The sequence below is a fragment of the Athene cunicularia genome (genome assembly GCF_003259725.1).
Source record: "Athene cunicularia isolate RWA chromosome 3 unlocalized genomic scaffold, athCun1 chr3_part1, whole genome shotgun sequence".
Classification (NCBI taxonomy): Eukaryota; Metazoa; Chordata; class Aves; order Strigiformes; family Strigidae; genus Athene; species Athene cunicularia.
Window position 1 is genome coordinate 60,184,950 of NW_020799097.1, and position 13,676 is coordinate 60,198,625.

At 38.3% G+C, this 13,676-nt stretch overlaps 1 protein-coding gene across 2 annotated transcripts in view; it reads right to left on the reverse strand.

The window, feature by feature from the left end:
* SAMD3 (sterile alpha motif domain containing 3) overlaps positions 1-13,676 on the reverse strand; it is a 42,114-nt gene that overhangs the window by 23,491 nt on the left and 4,947 nt on the right. For both annotated transcript variants that reach the window (XM_026845446.1, XM_026845445.1), the window contains exons 4-6: positions 12,815-12,925; positions 2,322-2,507; positions 1,927-2,011 (exon numbers count right to left, since the gene is read on the reverse strand). In XM_026845446.1, coding sequence (XP_026701247.1) covers positions 1,927-2,011; positions 2,322-2,507; positions 12,815-12,925 — 382 coding nt within the window. The remainder of the gene's footprint in view (positions 1-1,926; positions 2,012-2,321; positions 2,508-12,814; positions 12,926-13,676) is intronic.

Consider the following 13,676-nt stretch of genomic DNA (forward strand, 5'->3'; position numbering starts at 1 on the left):
TCCCACCCAACCTGGTGTCATCTGCAAACTGACTGAGGGTGCACTCGATCCCCTCGTCTAGATCATCAATAAAGATGTTAAACAGGAGTGGCCCCAACACTGAGCCCTGAGGGACACAGCAAGCAGCATTTCTTACAATCCCATGCTAGCCTGAGTCAATTTTAAAAGGAAAACCTATTAAAACTTTACCTTTTTGAGCTGCTGAAGACTATTTTTCTGATAAAAAAAATTTAAAATGGTAATTAACCATTTTTTTAGTTGTTCATTTGTTTCTTAAAGTTATATGAATTCAATTTTAGTGCAAGTCTCATGCTAAGTAGCTGTGTGTATGTTATAGGGTTTGTTTTAAACCATTGCTGTTGTAACACACAACTATCTCAGATCAAGAAAAAAAGAAGTATTTATAGCCTTTGTAATCATGAAGGAAGAACAGAATGTCTAACAGTAGGGCCAATAAAAATAGGAATTCATTCTCACCCCCTCCTCCAAACTCAAGTATACAGACATACACCTTTAGTGCATTTTTTTTCCTGCCTCAAGCAATGGAAAGGGGCTGGCTCAGAAGCGTTAGACTAGCAATATTGCAAACTGCTAATTCCAGCTGCCTCGCTTCCTTATGGTGGTTTCTTCCAGCTATGCTTGCTAGTAAGCATGAGAGAAACATCAAAAGATAAAAGAACAACCCTGAAGTCTCTGTCTCATCAGGTAGGGGGAAGCAATGAACCATTCCAAAAGAATGGGGTAGTTTCACTCAGCCTATGGTCTGGCTGCAATTAAAGCTCTTTGAAAGCCTACCTTAAGAATCTCTGTTTAAAACCAGTTTTTAAATGTTAAAGGCTGTAAAAAGGTCTTCAGACTGACCGGAATGTCATTCCAGCTCTCCTCACAAAGGGAGCCAGATGAAGGCATAGCATTACCTGGGACCCTGCCCTGGGACCCCCACTGGGGTATTCAGAGAGGCATCCTGCCTGAAAATAAGGGTGAACCTTTGCTCTCTGATCCTTCTGTTCCTGCTTTCCTCTGAGATGTGTTTGTTTTCTTTAGTCCCTTCCCTCCTCAGTGCCTGGGCTCTGAGGAGAACTAGAATAGCCATCCCTTAACTCTCACATTTTTTATTATTCTCAAAATTATTTTGCTTTCTGCAGTAACTACACATGAGATATATATTTATATACATTTAAAGCTAACAATCCCCACTGAGTCTCACAAGCTTTTACAAGATGCTATAAAAGCATCACATGGCAAAGCAATGATGTGAAGTCAAAAGGTGAACACTGTCCTCTGAGACCACAGATATGTATTCTGGGTCACAAGAGAAGAAGAAACATAGTTTAAATTTAAGTCATCTCCTTCCACTGTTTTCTGTTATGTCCCCATTGAGATCCCAACCAGTGTCTTTTAATAATTAATTTTTTTTTAGCCTAGATTCACAACATACTTAAACCAGTAGCATTACTACATGCTGTCTCTAGGTATCTAACACACAGGTGATCAAAGTGCATTGCAAGAGCATCATGTATGTTAGTCCTCATGTATGTTAGTCCTCATACAAACAATTTTCTAAGGGCTTGGCTTCTTTGTTTTTTAAAACAAAAAATAGGTCACATTTACTTAAATTTACCCTTTGGGAGAAATCAATCCAGAAAGAAACTATACCCAACAAGCAACCAGGGACTTCATGTACAGGTCTGCATGATCTCAGTGCTTTTGAGGAATGACTATAACTGGATTAATCTTTAATTAATATAATGAAATAAAAATGTGATTTGCCAAAAAGTGAAGTTTACAGCTCTGAATAGAGCCAGTATGTAAGAAATTTATACCGATTTCCTCTGAACTAGGTTAATTTTCTTATGATTGATTATGTGGGGAAAAAAACCCCAAACAATCTGTATTGTTTAAGACAGAGTACTCTACCATACTTACAAAACCATTCCCATCTTCATCAAGGAAGGGGTATGCCTGCAGCAGAGCATTGACAACAATGTTATATTGCTGACTGTTCGGGTACCTGTGCAAACAAGATGGAGATGTAAAAGACATACTTGGTATTCTAGACAGTATTAGACACTGTCTGGAGTCTCTACTGATATACATCAAACTGACTATTTCCAAGACTATCGATTCCCCTTCAAATACAAAGGCAAGAGCTTTAAGGTTTGCATGAAGTCTTCCTGCTGGCTTCAACAGGTTTCAAGCTCCTAGCCTCCTCTATTTAAGCAAGTATATTAAAGAGAGTGTCTTTACATTAGTTTGAAAATTTACTTCTGCAGCCAATTGGTAATGCCCCCAAATAAATCCAACAAACAATATTTACTTACAGTGATCCTCCTAGGTATTTTGTCATGTCTGCTTGTAAAAATTCAATAATCCTTATTCTCATACTGTGATCAGGGCATTTTTTTTCTGCCAATATGCACTTGACATCGTAAGGAAAGTCTGGCAATGCATAAGAACTTGTCCACTGCAATGTCTTGTATCTTGCAAAAAATGATTTCTGATTTTTTCTGTAAAATTGCAAGCAAGAAGAAAGTAAGAAAAATACAAGCAAAAATTTAACACAAAGTTATAGAAATTTGAGCCTTGCTTTCTTCGTTTCTACATAAAGAATAATCACAAAAGCTGCAATCAAAACATGTGGGGTTAAAACCAGATGTCAATTGTGAAATGTTTTAATTAGCAGATGCTAGAAGGTGGTCACTAACCAAAAGCAGAAGGCAGAGTGGAGGAAGTCTCTGAGGTCTTGCTACTGTTGCAGAATAACTCCTGAAAGTAAGCTGAACAGCTGAATTGAATGAAAAACTATACACAACATTAGCTAGGACTGTCCTCCCAAAGGGGAAAGAAGCAATGAAGGCAGTTAACATCAGCACAATGGCTGGAAACAGCAGACACAGCCCATCAGTACCCACAGCTCCTGTCCCAAGAAGACCATCATCACTATTTACAGATGTCACACCACAGCTAGGGTGAGTCTGAGGAAGGATACCACCACTGGCTACACAACTGCTTCTTGCCTCCAGAGAGCCTGCCAAACCCTAATTCGGAAGGAACACGGGGAAAAGTTGAGATAAATGGAGCTGAAAGTCAATCAAGAGCCACCTAAAAGATGGAGTGGCTCTGGCAGCCCTAAACAGCTTCCCAGCCATAGTAGTAAAGACTTAATAAAGAAATTTCAAATGAGAGGTGCCAAAGACATCTCAAGAGTCCCATTATGTGTGTAATACCGCCGCAATTTACGTTTGCTTTAATTTAAATTGCTCTCTGCAATTTGAAAACAACTACTAGACTTTTAAAAGAATTTTTAAAATAAAATGCCATCTTTATAAATGACAAATGTAGATGCTTACACGGTATAAATATACAGATATGTATATCTGAATTAATTACCTGCACTCCCTTTATATTCACTAAGGAGACATAAGCATCACTGAGGAGACATAAGCACCACTGAAGGATGACAGAACAACCAGAAGACATCTAAATCAGACCAGATGTTGTCTCTCATCTATTTCTCTCCACTAATTATGAAGGAAATTAAGATAGTTACCACAGTTGTTGAAATCCATACTGTATATGTCTCAAGTTAGGAATCTCCCACCTGGTAGGTGAAAGCTCCCACACAAAGATGTGGCTGGACTAGGCATGCTCTGGTGTCTCTTCCAAGCTGCACTAGCTTTTTAGTCTATGAAAGTTACGGATGGAAATACTGCTAAAACCCACAAGTTTTCACTCATACAGGTTTCTATGGTAGCCTACAGACAAGAGCTAGGTATATAAGTAAGAGTTGAAGAGTTTTAGCAAGGTCTTCACTGGGAGGTTTTGCTATCCAGCTTCTTTGAGATAAGAATGTAAAAAAACCCTGTGGCAACCAATATCTTTAGGCTAGCAAAATCAACTGCAATACCAATGGATGAGCACTTGCAATTGCTTTATACCACTTCGAAAGATTACTATATGCTTGGGAGGCAGATTATTTTGGGCCCCTATAGCATGAGTTACAGCCTCAATACCTTCTTGAGTAGGTTAACTTATAACTGACAATTTTGTTGACCTAGTTACGCTGCTACACCATCTTGATATCTTTTAGTGTAGTTTAGTAGCTTGCAGGCTAGTAAAAGCTCTACAGCCCATGGTACAACTTTACCAACCCCAGCACCGCTTCAAATTGCAATACAGTGCTGAAAAAAAAAATTGGGTTACTGCATCTGATCCTCATAGATATACTAGAAGTACTCACAGCACTGCCATTTCCCCATGCAAAATGGGTACAAAATGGCCAAGGCTGCTGTCTCTCCAAGCTCACCAGATTTTATAGAACACAGATGGTTAACAATACATGCAAACTGTACTGAACTTCTATTAGTACAATGCAGTCTCAAAAGCAGGAAAAGCTGTGTGAGAAGTGACAAATGTATCCACACAGACACATTCATGTCCTTTTTTTTGGTGAGAAATTAATACACAAATGAGAAAATAAGACCCAACCCAGATTCTGAAATCACTTGGAAATCCCTCCTATGCAAATAAAGCATAGATGTAGCATCAATGAGGAATATATAAGTTTGAATCCTGTACTTTCATCAACTTTGCTGATGAATGTGATGTAGCAGACAGGCTGCAAGTTACTAAACACTATTTTCAATACATTAGCATTTAAACTATCTCAAAAAAAAATGTACAGAAGTTTGAAACAGGCAGTAATTTGTAGCTGAGCTGCACTAATATTCCTTTTCTTGCTAATACCAGTGACACTGAATTGCCACTGAAAAAAAGTGTAATTGTTTAGCAGGTTCAGTTCAGGCAAACTGAACTGTACTCATTTCCTTGAAGAAAATAAAATTTTCTTGGAGTTGGGATGGCTAATAGCCATGGAGGCATGGTAACACTTCTCTCTACCAGTCCCTTCACGTTTGCCAGTATGACAAAAATACTCCAGATTCCATTTCTCTTCAGCCTTACCCAACCCAGAAAATACCTCCTTGATGTTCAAACAAGATATAAAAGTTCCTTTAGCCTCCACAGTGCAATAGATTAAATATTTTACTATCTTTTGCTGAAATCACTGCCGTTAGGCGGTCGTGTTAAATATGTGCAGTAATATTTTACAGTGAAATACAAGTTTGTTTGAAGAGAGACACTAAAGTTTAACCACACTAAACTTTATCCCCAGAAAGGCTCACATGCAAACTTGTTTAACTAAAAGAACAGTTCAGTTAAACTGTGTGTGCACTGGGATTTATGCAGATAGCCAAGACCTTCCTTGATTGTAGAGAACAACATTACAGTTAGAGATGTAGGTACAAACAAATATAGCCCGTTTGTAACCATCCCTTTCTGGTCTTGAAGCTAACCTGAGACACAGAGATAAGATCAAGATCCCAAAGTACAAATTCCTACATATAGTCTTTTCTCTTTGTTCTTAAGATATTTGATGCTGCAACTAAATGAATCCCATGACTAACTGCTGCCAAATGTCAGTCCCCCTCTCCTCCCACTGTCACTTGTCTACCTCTTTCTTATTGGTACTGGGAAGTCTCACCCTGCAGCAAGTTACTTCAAGGACCTACGGTGATTAAGTTTTTCATTTTTCTTCTTGGTTTAGTTTTCTCATTGTTCAGGTCCCCAAAATGGCTCCCCATGCTGTGAAACAAATACCAGTGCAGATGAAGCAAGCTGGACTCTTTATGTTTAGCCGCGATATAGGACTGCATCCTAAGAAGCATATCTTCAACAAGGACACAACTAATCACAGAGCTTTTGATCACTTAGCTTTTGTAGATGACTGCTTTACTTACTGTACTAAGTCACAGCACTATTTCACCCAGCTATTTCTTTATTTGACTCCATTACAGCCTTACACTGCTCACACACAGCATGTTTACTGCTCACACACAGCATGTTTACTGAGCCATGAAACCATAAAATAACATCATTTTGGGAAGAACTGTTTGTCTCCTTCAGCTGGCAAAAAAAGAAAAAATACCCTCAAAATAAAACTGAAAACCCAACCCCCAAAACCCCACCTATTTGAATTATATAACCCCTGGGCTCCCTAATCCCAGGGAATATCTTGGTTTACTGCCAAAAAGGCAAAGATTTTGCACACTTGCAGCATCACCCAGATTATTTGATGAAGGTTTTAGACTGCACTGGGGTGTGTGAAGAGTGGTGAGTGAACACAGCTTCATGGTCTCCAAGCTCAGTGTCCTGGGCAACCTCACGCAGAGTGACAGAGCTGACTGAATCAGCTGTGACAAGTCAATAAAAATAATCTCGTCATCAGTATAGACAGGTCAATCAAGATATCTACTGATCTTTGCACAGCTACCTAGAAACAGGTTCAAATAATAGATCATACAATTTTTTTTTTTTTTCTTTAAGCTTCTGAGCATACTGGTAAGAAGTATCAGTTTCCTGCATCTTATTTCATCTTATTTAGTTCATTTCGGAAAAAAAGTGACTTAAAGGCCAAGCAATCACACATATAAACAGGCTGTGTGCCTCAGATTGTCTACCTAAAGTCCATGAGCCTATCATACCCATTGCTATATCTTGTACCAGCTCAGCTCAGTAACTCAGAGGTCATCACAGTTGAACAGAATCTTGCTGACGTCAATGGGCTTCCATGCTCAGCACATCCAGATAGAACTCGGCACATGGCTGGAGCCTCAATAGATTCCCATTTTTCACAGGTGAAGGTCTAGCCTTTCACATGTCTACACCAAACATCAGCAAAAGACTCCTGTCTGAAGATTTGTAGGCTGGAAAAATGTCCACATCTACAAAGCCAAAGAAGAAAGAGAAGAGAAAAGAAAACCTGGAACTTGCAGATGTGAAGGAAGGAAACATTTTCAACTGTAGAAATTGTTCCTTTTCTCTAACACATATGCTTTCATCTGTATGACAATATTTCAGGTTGTAAAGGTTGTTTCCATCAAAAGAAATGATGATAGATAATTAAACATGAAAAGAAACTCTTTTTCCCCTTTCAATAGTAGGATAAAATAGGGCTCTCTTTCCTATTCACAGTTCCTAGATCTGTGCCTGACAGATTCTTATGCCTTTCTCTTCATGTGCTTCACTGCCCTTTCCTACTTTTCAGCACAAATGCACAGTTTCACAGTTATTCCCTAGAGCCTGGGATTTGCAGTCTACCTAGTGCTTGATGACGTCTTCTACTTTTCCAGTTCTCACTAAACACAAGGGCAGGTATCTTTTAGACTGAACAAGAAGTTTCCCGCAGCAGCATTAGCTTCAGCAAGGCTGGGACATGGCAGCTGACAAACACCGAAGCTGCCCATTTCCCAGAGCAGCTCCTGTTTCAGCTTTTCCTGCAGTACCCTTGCTATAGAAATCATCACATTCAGTACGACCACGAAGTTACAGACAAAATTAATCAGCTTTAAGAGAAGTTTGTGACATGCAGACATAACCTTCTTCTAGAGGGAATCAAAATTTTTTGACAGTTTCCATTCTCAGGAGCTGCATCACGTAAACGAAGGCTCTGCACTTCCATCTCATCTGAGGGCAGCAGCTGGAGGTTACAGAGGGGGGAGAGAAAGTGCTCCTGGGGGAATGTGACTGACAGAACTGCCAGCTAAATCAGGCCATTTTAAGGAAACAAGGTTTATTTGCATTCACCCATGTCAGATGTGTTATACTGCATCCAAAGAATTTTATGTATTTGGCTTTTCTGTTGTTGTTTTTATGGCTTTACTAGACCTTAACAAGGCAATGCAGTTAGTATCTCCTGCAAGTCATTTGCAAGTCTTGGCTTATTTCTGGTGTGGAAGAAAAGAGATTTAACTTTTTTTTTTTTTTTTCCTGCAAGTTTTGTGGAAGACTCACAGCTCCATATCAGTTAATTCAGCTCTGCTGACTGCAAGGGCTCCAAAACCATGAGTCTAGTTGCCTTAACTTCCAAAATATTGAGACAACGAGCCCAGAAAATATATTATTGCAAGTCTTCTGGGCTGTTTTAATTGAAGTTTACATTCTTAAGTTTCCCACTAGAATGATAAGGACATGAAACGCTGACTTTAAAAAAAAAAAAGTGGCAGAAATTCTTGCAACAACATAAATTGAAAACCTAAATTTAAAGAACTTTCCCCTAACCCTACACAAACCAAAGCAAAACCCACAGATACAACAGTTTTTATGAAGATGGAGTAATAATTGAAGTGAAATTATCAGGAATCTTCAAAATAAAAAATAAATTCTTTCTCTGTTGTGATACATCATTCAACAGGGGAATCTACTATTGAAACAATAAATAGCTTCAGAAGTATTGAGACAAATTTGTATAAGAAATAATCAATCGCTGTTAAAATTAATGAGCTAGATGCAAGTTATGGTTTTGGAATCCCTAAACATTAGTTGTTGAAAATGTTTAATGAGAGGAAGCATCATCAGATGTCTGTACTTTTGAACAAGACAGAGAGTACTTATTTTCTTCTACTATTGACCATTGCCTAAAACTTAACATGGGCTTTTTTATGGCTGCTTTTCATGTCCATATGAACTAACTGAAAAAAGATCATCAAGTCTACTAGAAATAACTGTGATAATATCAACAATAAAATTCTACACAGAAACTAAGAAACTCTTAAGTATGTATGAAAAGCACAGTCCAGCTGAGATTTTCTTTGTAGGACTATAGCTGCATATTTGTATATATGTATACATATAAAAGTAGTATCTGCTCTCTTGTGTGAAGGAGTGAAATCATCTGAAACATTTGACTAAAAGACAATTTTTTAGGCTAGCTATTCTCTTTTTTGTCTTTCTTTTCTTCTTTTTAAAGCACAAGCATAAGTGTGTTTCTTATAAAACATTAAACACAGACCAACAATACTTAAGTATGGGCAATGGGCAAGCAAAGGAAGAAACTCTGCAGAGATCATTAGCAGAATGACATGTCAAAACTAAAACACACTTCAGATGCAGCTACCCAGTAGTCAGCGCAGTTGTCTGCAGTCCAACTGAACTAGTGGCGAGACTGCCCTAGCTAAGGAGCATCGTTAATGTGGCTCCGTGCTCTGCTCACCTCCAGTCCCTATCAACGGGGTGTTACCAGTTTAAACGTTGCACTAGTGCATGCTGGCAGGTCCCCAGCCTTGAGAGGGCTTGCAGCAGGCAAGTCGGCTCCACTGTGGAAATAAATGAACACCTGTTTGCAACCATGCAGGCCAGCGTGGCCATCTTGGAGACAGGACCCAAGTTTATTTTCAAATAAATCTTCCTTTGGTATTCAAATAAATCTTCATTCATTGTCCTTGCCAGCAGCCCAAATTTACATGAGCACCAGCACCAGTATACTGCCAATGGCTTTACTGGTATATAAATACTTAGCAGACCCAGGTTTAGTTGAGCACTCACCACATCTTCTAAATTCACAGCAAATTGAGAAGTTCAAGGCTGTCAAGGCTGGCCAGAAGGTCTGTTATCCTACTTGTGCACATAAGCCTGCTCTGAGCAAATTATTTCAAGGTGTTCAGACAGTAAATCTGTTACACAACACTCAAGAGCTACAGAACACATTTATATAGGAAGAATAAATGTACAAATAAACATGTATCAGGACATCACTCTTGAAATAAAACAGCTGGACTGTCATATTGGAAACAGTGACAAAGGGATACATTAGGGATGTTATTTGATAAACAAACACCTTGAGGAAAGGCAGACAGAACTTATAAACCAACCAATAAAAGGTTGGTTTTTCACAGCAGTATCAGGAGTTTACAAGTAATGACAGCCTCTGTCTTAGCAACAAGATAAACAGCAGGCTGCTAGGAGCCATCAAACCGCTGGTACTCCGATACAGAAAAGCAGGTATAGGGGAAATGTATTTACTGAATCATCTTCTGTAGCTATCTTATTGTCTTCACTGAGAAGCACTGCTTCAGGATTAATCTTCGTGGGAGATTAACAAAAAGACTGGCTGTTTTTACTTCTGTAGTTGCTATCAAAAAATTATTCCACTGAGGTATTATGCAAACCCCCTCTGGTTCTATGCATGTACAAATTCAATACAAGAAAAATAAAATTATACATTTGCTGCATCCACTTACTCTATTTTTGTGTTTAAACAATTTTCTTTGATATTTTTGTAATATTTAGTAATACAGAAGAATGTATTTAACACAGTTGTTAGTATTATCTACAGAGGAAGCATACAGAGAAACTTTGAGCCAGTTCACCAGAGCTAATAATCCCTAAATGTACCCACGAATTCACTTCAAGCAAAATCATGCCATTTATAGTTGCATGGATCTTTTGGAGAAAGAAAAAAAAAAAAAAAAAGAAAAAAAGAAAGGAAAAAAAAGAAAAAAAAAAAAAGAAAAGAAAACAGAAACCCAACTCACAAAATTATAAATTCTTTCTCAGATTGGATGAAATGAATGAAGAAACAGAGGCTACAAATGTAACCCTGATCAAATATAGGTCATTTCAACTGTACTTTTAAACCAACCCTACTGAATTAAACTAATTCCTGGCAGAACTGACTCTAGAAGTGCTTGTATGAACCGCTCTGCCACCACAGAAGTAGGTGAAGTGGGAACGCCCACTAAGGAAGAGTGACAGTCATCACTGTCTTCCAAACCTGGCCTGACTGATGAGAAATTGGTACCTAGCCTCCTTCTTACTAAGTATAAGACAGTCCAGAGTGTTTTATTTGCAGAAACACTTCCCTATATTAACTACAGCTCTCCTTTCCCCATTAGTTGAGAGGCTAGGGGAGAGAAACAAATGCACAGACTTTAAAAAAAAAAAAAAAAAAAAAAAAAAACAAAAAAAAAACCAATGCACTACATGATCTAACAGAAATATCAATCAATATTATTCCAAAATACCAAAAATAGCCATGATTAATCTGATGTGTAAAGCCAGTTTTCATCACGGCACATAAATCCATAGAGTGGTACTTGAGTGAACCAACAGACCCAGCTTTCAAAGTAAGTATATTAGCAGAATGGACAGGGGGGTTACTTTTATACTCTAGGCTAAGAACCTATCATTATATCATAGTTAAAGAAGCTTTTTCTGTTCCCATAATCAAATTTCTAAAACAAACGCCTTGTTCAGCTCTTCACAGACTTCTTATAGCCGGCATAATCCCTTCAAGCATATAAAACATTAAATTTTTCTACCGTTGTTGAAAATGCAATGAATACTGTAGGGAGAGGAAGGCAGGAAGAAGAAGAAAAAAAAATATTCAGACTTAAACCCTATAACACCGCTTTTATTGCTGTGGGCCATGCCATAGATATATCTAAACAACAGAATCCACGTCCAAAAATAGTATTTAGCTTGGGATGAACCCAGTGCAGTGGCTAATGCATGCACGGGCTGTTCAGTTGCATCCTCAGTCTTAGTTAAAACAGCTGTTTCAGAGAAAGACATTTGCCAGCTTCTCATATGACCTTTCAAGAGAAGCCCTCATAAAATTTACTCAAGTCTCCAGGACTACAAATCATCACAGCTCCATTGACTTTTAGGGCATCTACTACTTCACCGAGAAGGAGCACTTCCATTTACGACAGCAGACTTCCCTACTTTTCTGCTCTTTTGCCCCCAAGGTGAATTGGCACTGCTCTTTTGCAGTCCCTTCCCGTTAACAGGCCATTACTGGCCTTTGAAAGCTACTACTAACAATATTTGCTGAGAACATTTCCTAAAGCCAGCCTATTCTGGGGTATGCTGATTCACACAACCCATTTAAAATTCTTTATACAGCACAGGGCAAATTACTCATCATTAATTAAAAATAAGCATCCTTTAGAAGTACAAGCTAAAAACCATTGTTGCAAGATCATTTTAATGGTTTATTCTGAGGGTTTAAGTGATTTGGTTTTGTTTTGTTGGTAACAATGCTGAAGCTATCTTTGGGTTTGGGTTTTTTGGTTTGTTCTTTTGAAGCTCGTAGCAGGACTTTAAAAGCATTAACTATGTGATTCACTAAACCCTCTCCTCTGCTCCCAAACAGCTTTTTTCCTAACTCCTTGTTACTTTTTTAAAGTGATAAAATAGACATTTTTGCAGGAAGACCTCCTCTTATCTCAGAATGGTGAAGCCATGAGTCACATCTAAGGGGGAGGATGGTAACAGAGGGGCAAGTGGGGGAATTTAACAGGTGGGAATAAAGGGGAATAATGAGAAGACAAAGCTTCAGAAACAAGAAAATAATTACCCTGGAAGAGGAGCAGGACTCTCTTCCAGCACTAACTGCCCATTTCAAAGTAGAAAAGCATATGTAGGAGGAAAAAAAAAACCCAAACAACAAAACAAAACAAAAGCAAATAAAAACCCCATCCATCTTGCCTTCAGTTTTTAGGAAGACTCATTTTGATACCCAAGGAAAATGAGCTTGCAAATGGAATCAGTATGCCTACCTTCCCAACTGCTATGTTGAAGGTGCCTCAAGCACACGATATTTTTATAATCATTACAGGGTGGAATATGGCTAATTTGCCAGATTGCTACCAAAAGCACATCTGTAAAAAAGGATACTTAAAAACTAGACAAATAAAGACAAACCTGTATCTTGCCCCCTGCATGAGGTAACATGAAATAGTGAGCAAGGACTGAGGATGAAGGGCAGAAAAAACACCATTAGTCTATATCATTCACGCAAATCCTAATAAATTTCTGCTCCTGATGGTTTCTAAATATACCTGGATATACCTGAACCTGACCTCTGATAATTAGGATCACTTTTTATTAAGTATCTGTTTAGTCTTAACAAAGCAAAGAGTTTTTGTCGTTTTCAAAAGGTAGAAAAAATTTAGTAAGTGCATTATAAACTCACTTTTGCTTTAACATTCTGTGATCAGTTAGACCTTTTTCATTTTCTGTTGAGCACAGGTATTTTTTCTGCTCCACAGGACCAGAAGAATTTAACACTTGTCTGTCAGTTGCCCTGAAAAAAAGGGAAAAAAAAATATTTTCACTGTCAGGTTTTGTGCAGGTTATAGAAGAGAGGTATTTCAGGGTTCTGAATTACCAGTGTCAAATGCAAAAGGAGAAAAATTATCATCTTGAATAGTCATGATATTATGTGATGCTGGTGTCTCTTAATCAGTCTTTCAGTTCAGTTACCAAACTCTGATAAGTTAAAAGGAAAACTGTAAATAATACTGCCTAGTGATATTCTAATTACTCAGTTACAAAACCCAAGAAAGTAAACCTCAGGGCTGCAGGATAACTGCTGTCTTCATAGTCTGGCATCTCCTGATCTCTGGGAATTTACACAGTATTGTAAGGCAGTTTCTATTCAACTAGAACCTCGAATGCTTTTTTTTTTTTTTTTTCCTGGAAGTTAAATCCATCTTGAACCTTCAAGTCAGTTTTGCATTACTCCAACCACTCTAGATGATCCCCAAATGCACCCTGGTCTCACATCCCGCTGTTCCTGGTTATTTGCTTTACTCAAGCCTGTCACTAGCACTGAAAACTCCACATACCAACTTTGTCATCTATGTACTAGCCCAAAGCACCGTCTTCTGTTTAACCTTTGTGTTCACCTCTCTCCCTCCTAATTTTCCTGTTATTTTTTCTTCTCCTTTTGTTGATAAAAACCAACATCGTCAGTTTTAGGTTGCCCTGGGGGAAAGGCACGCTAAGATAGGGACTACTGTTATGCTGCCAAGAACTCATGGTAGCCATCAACT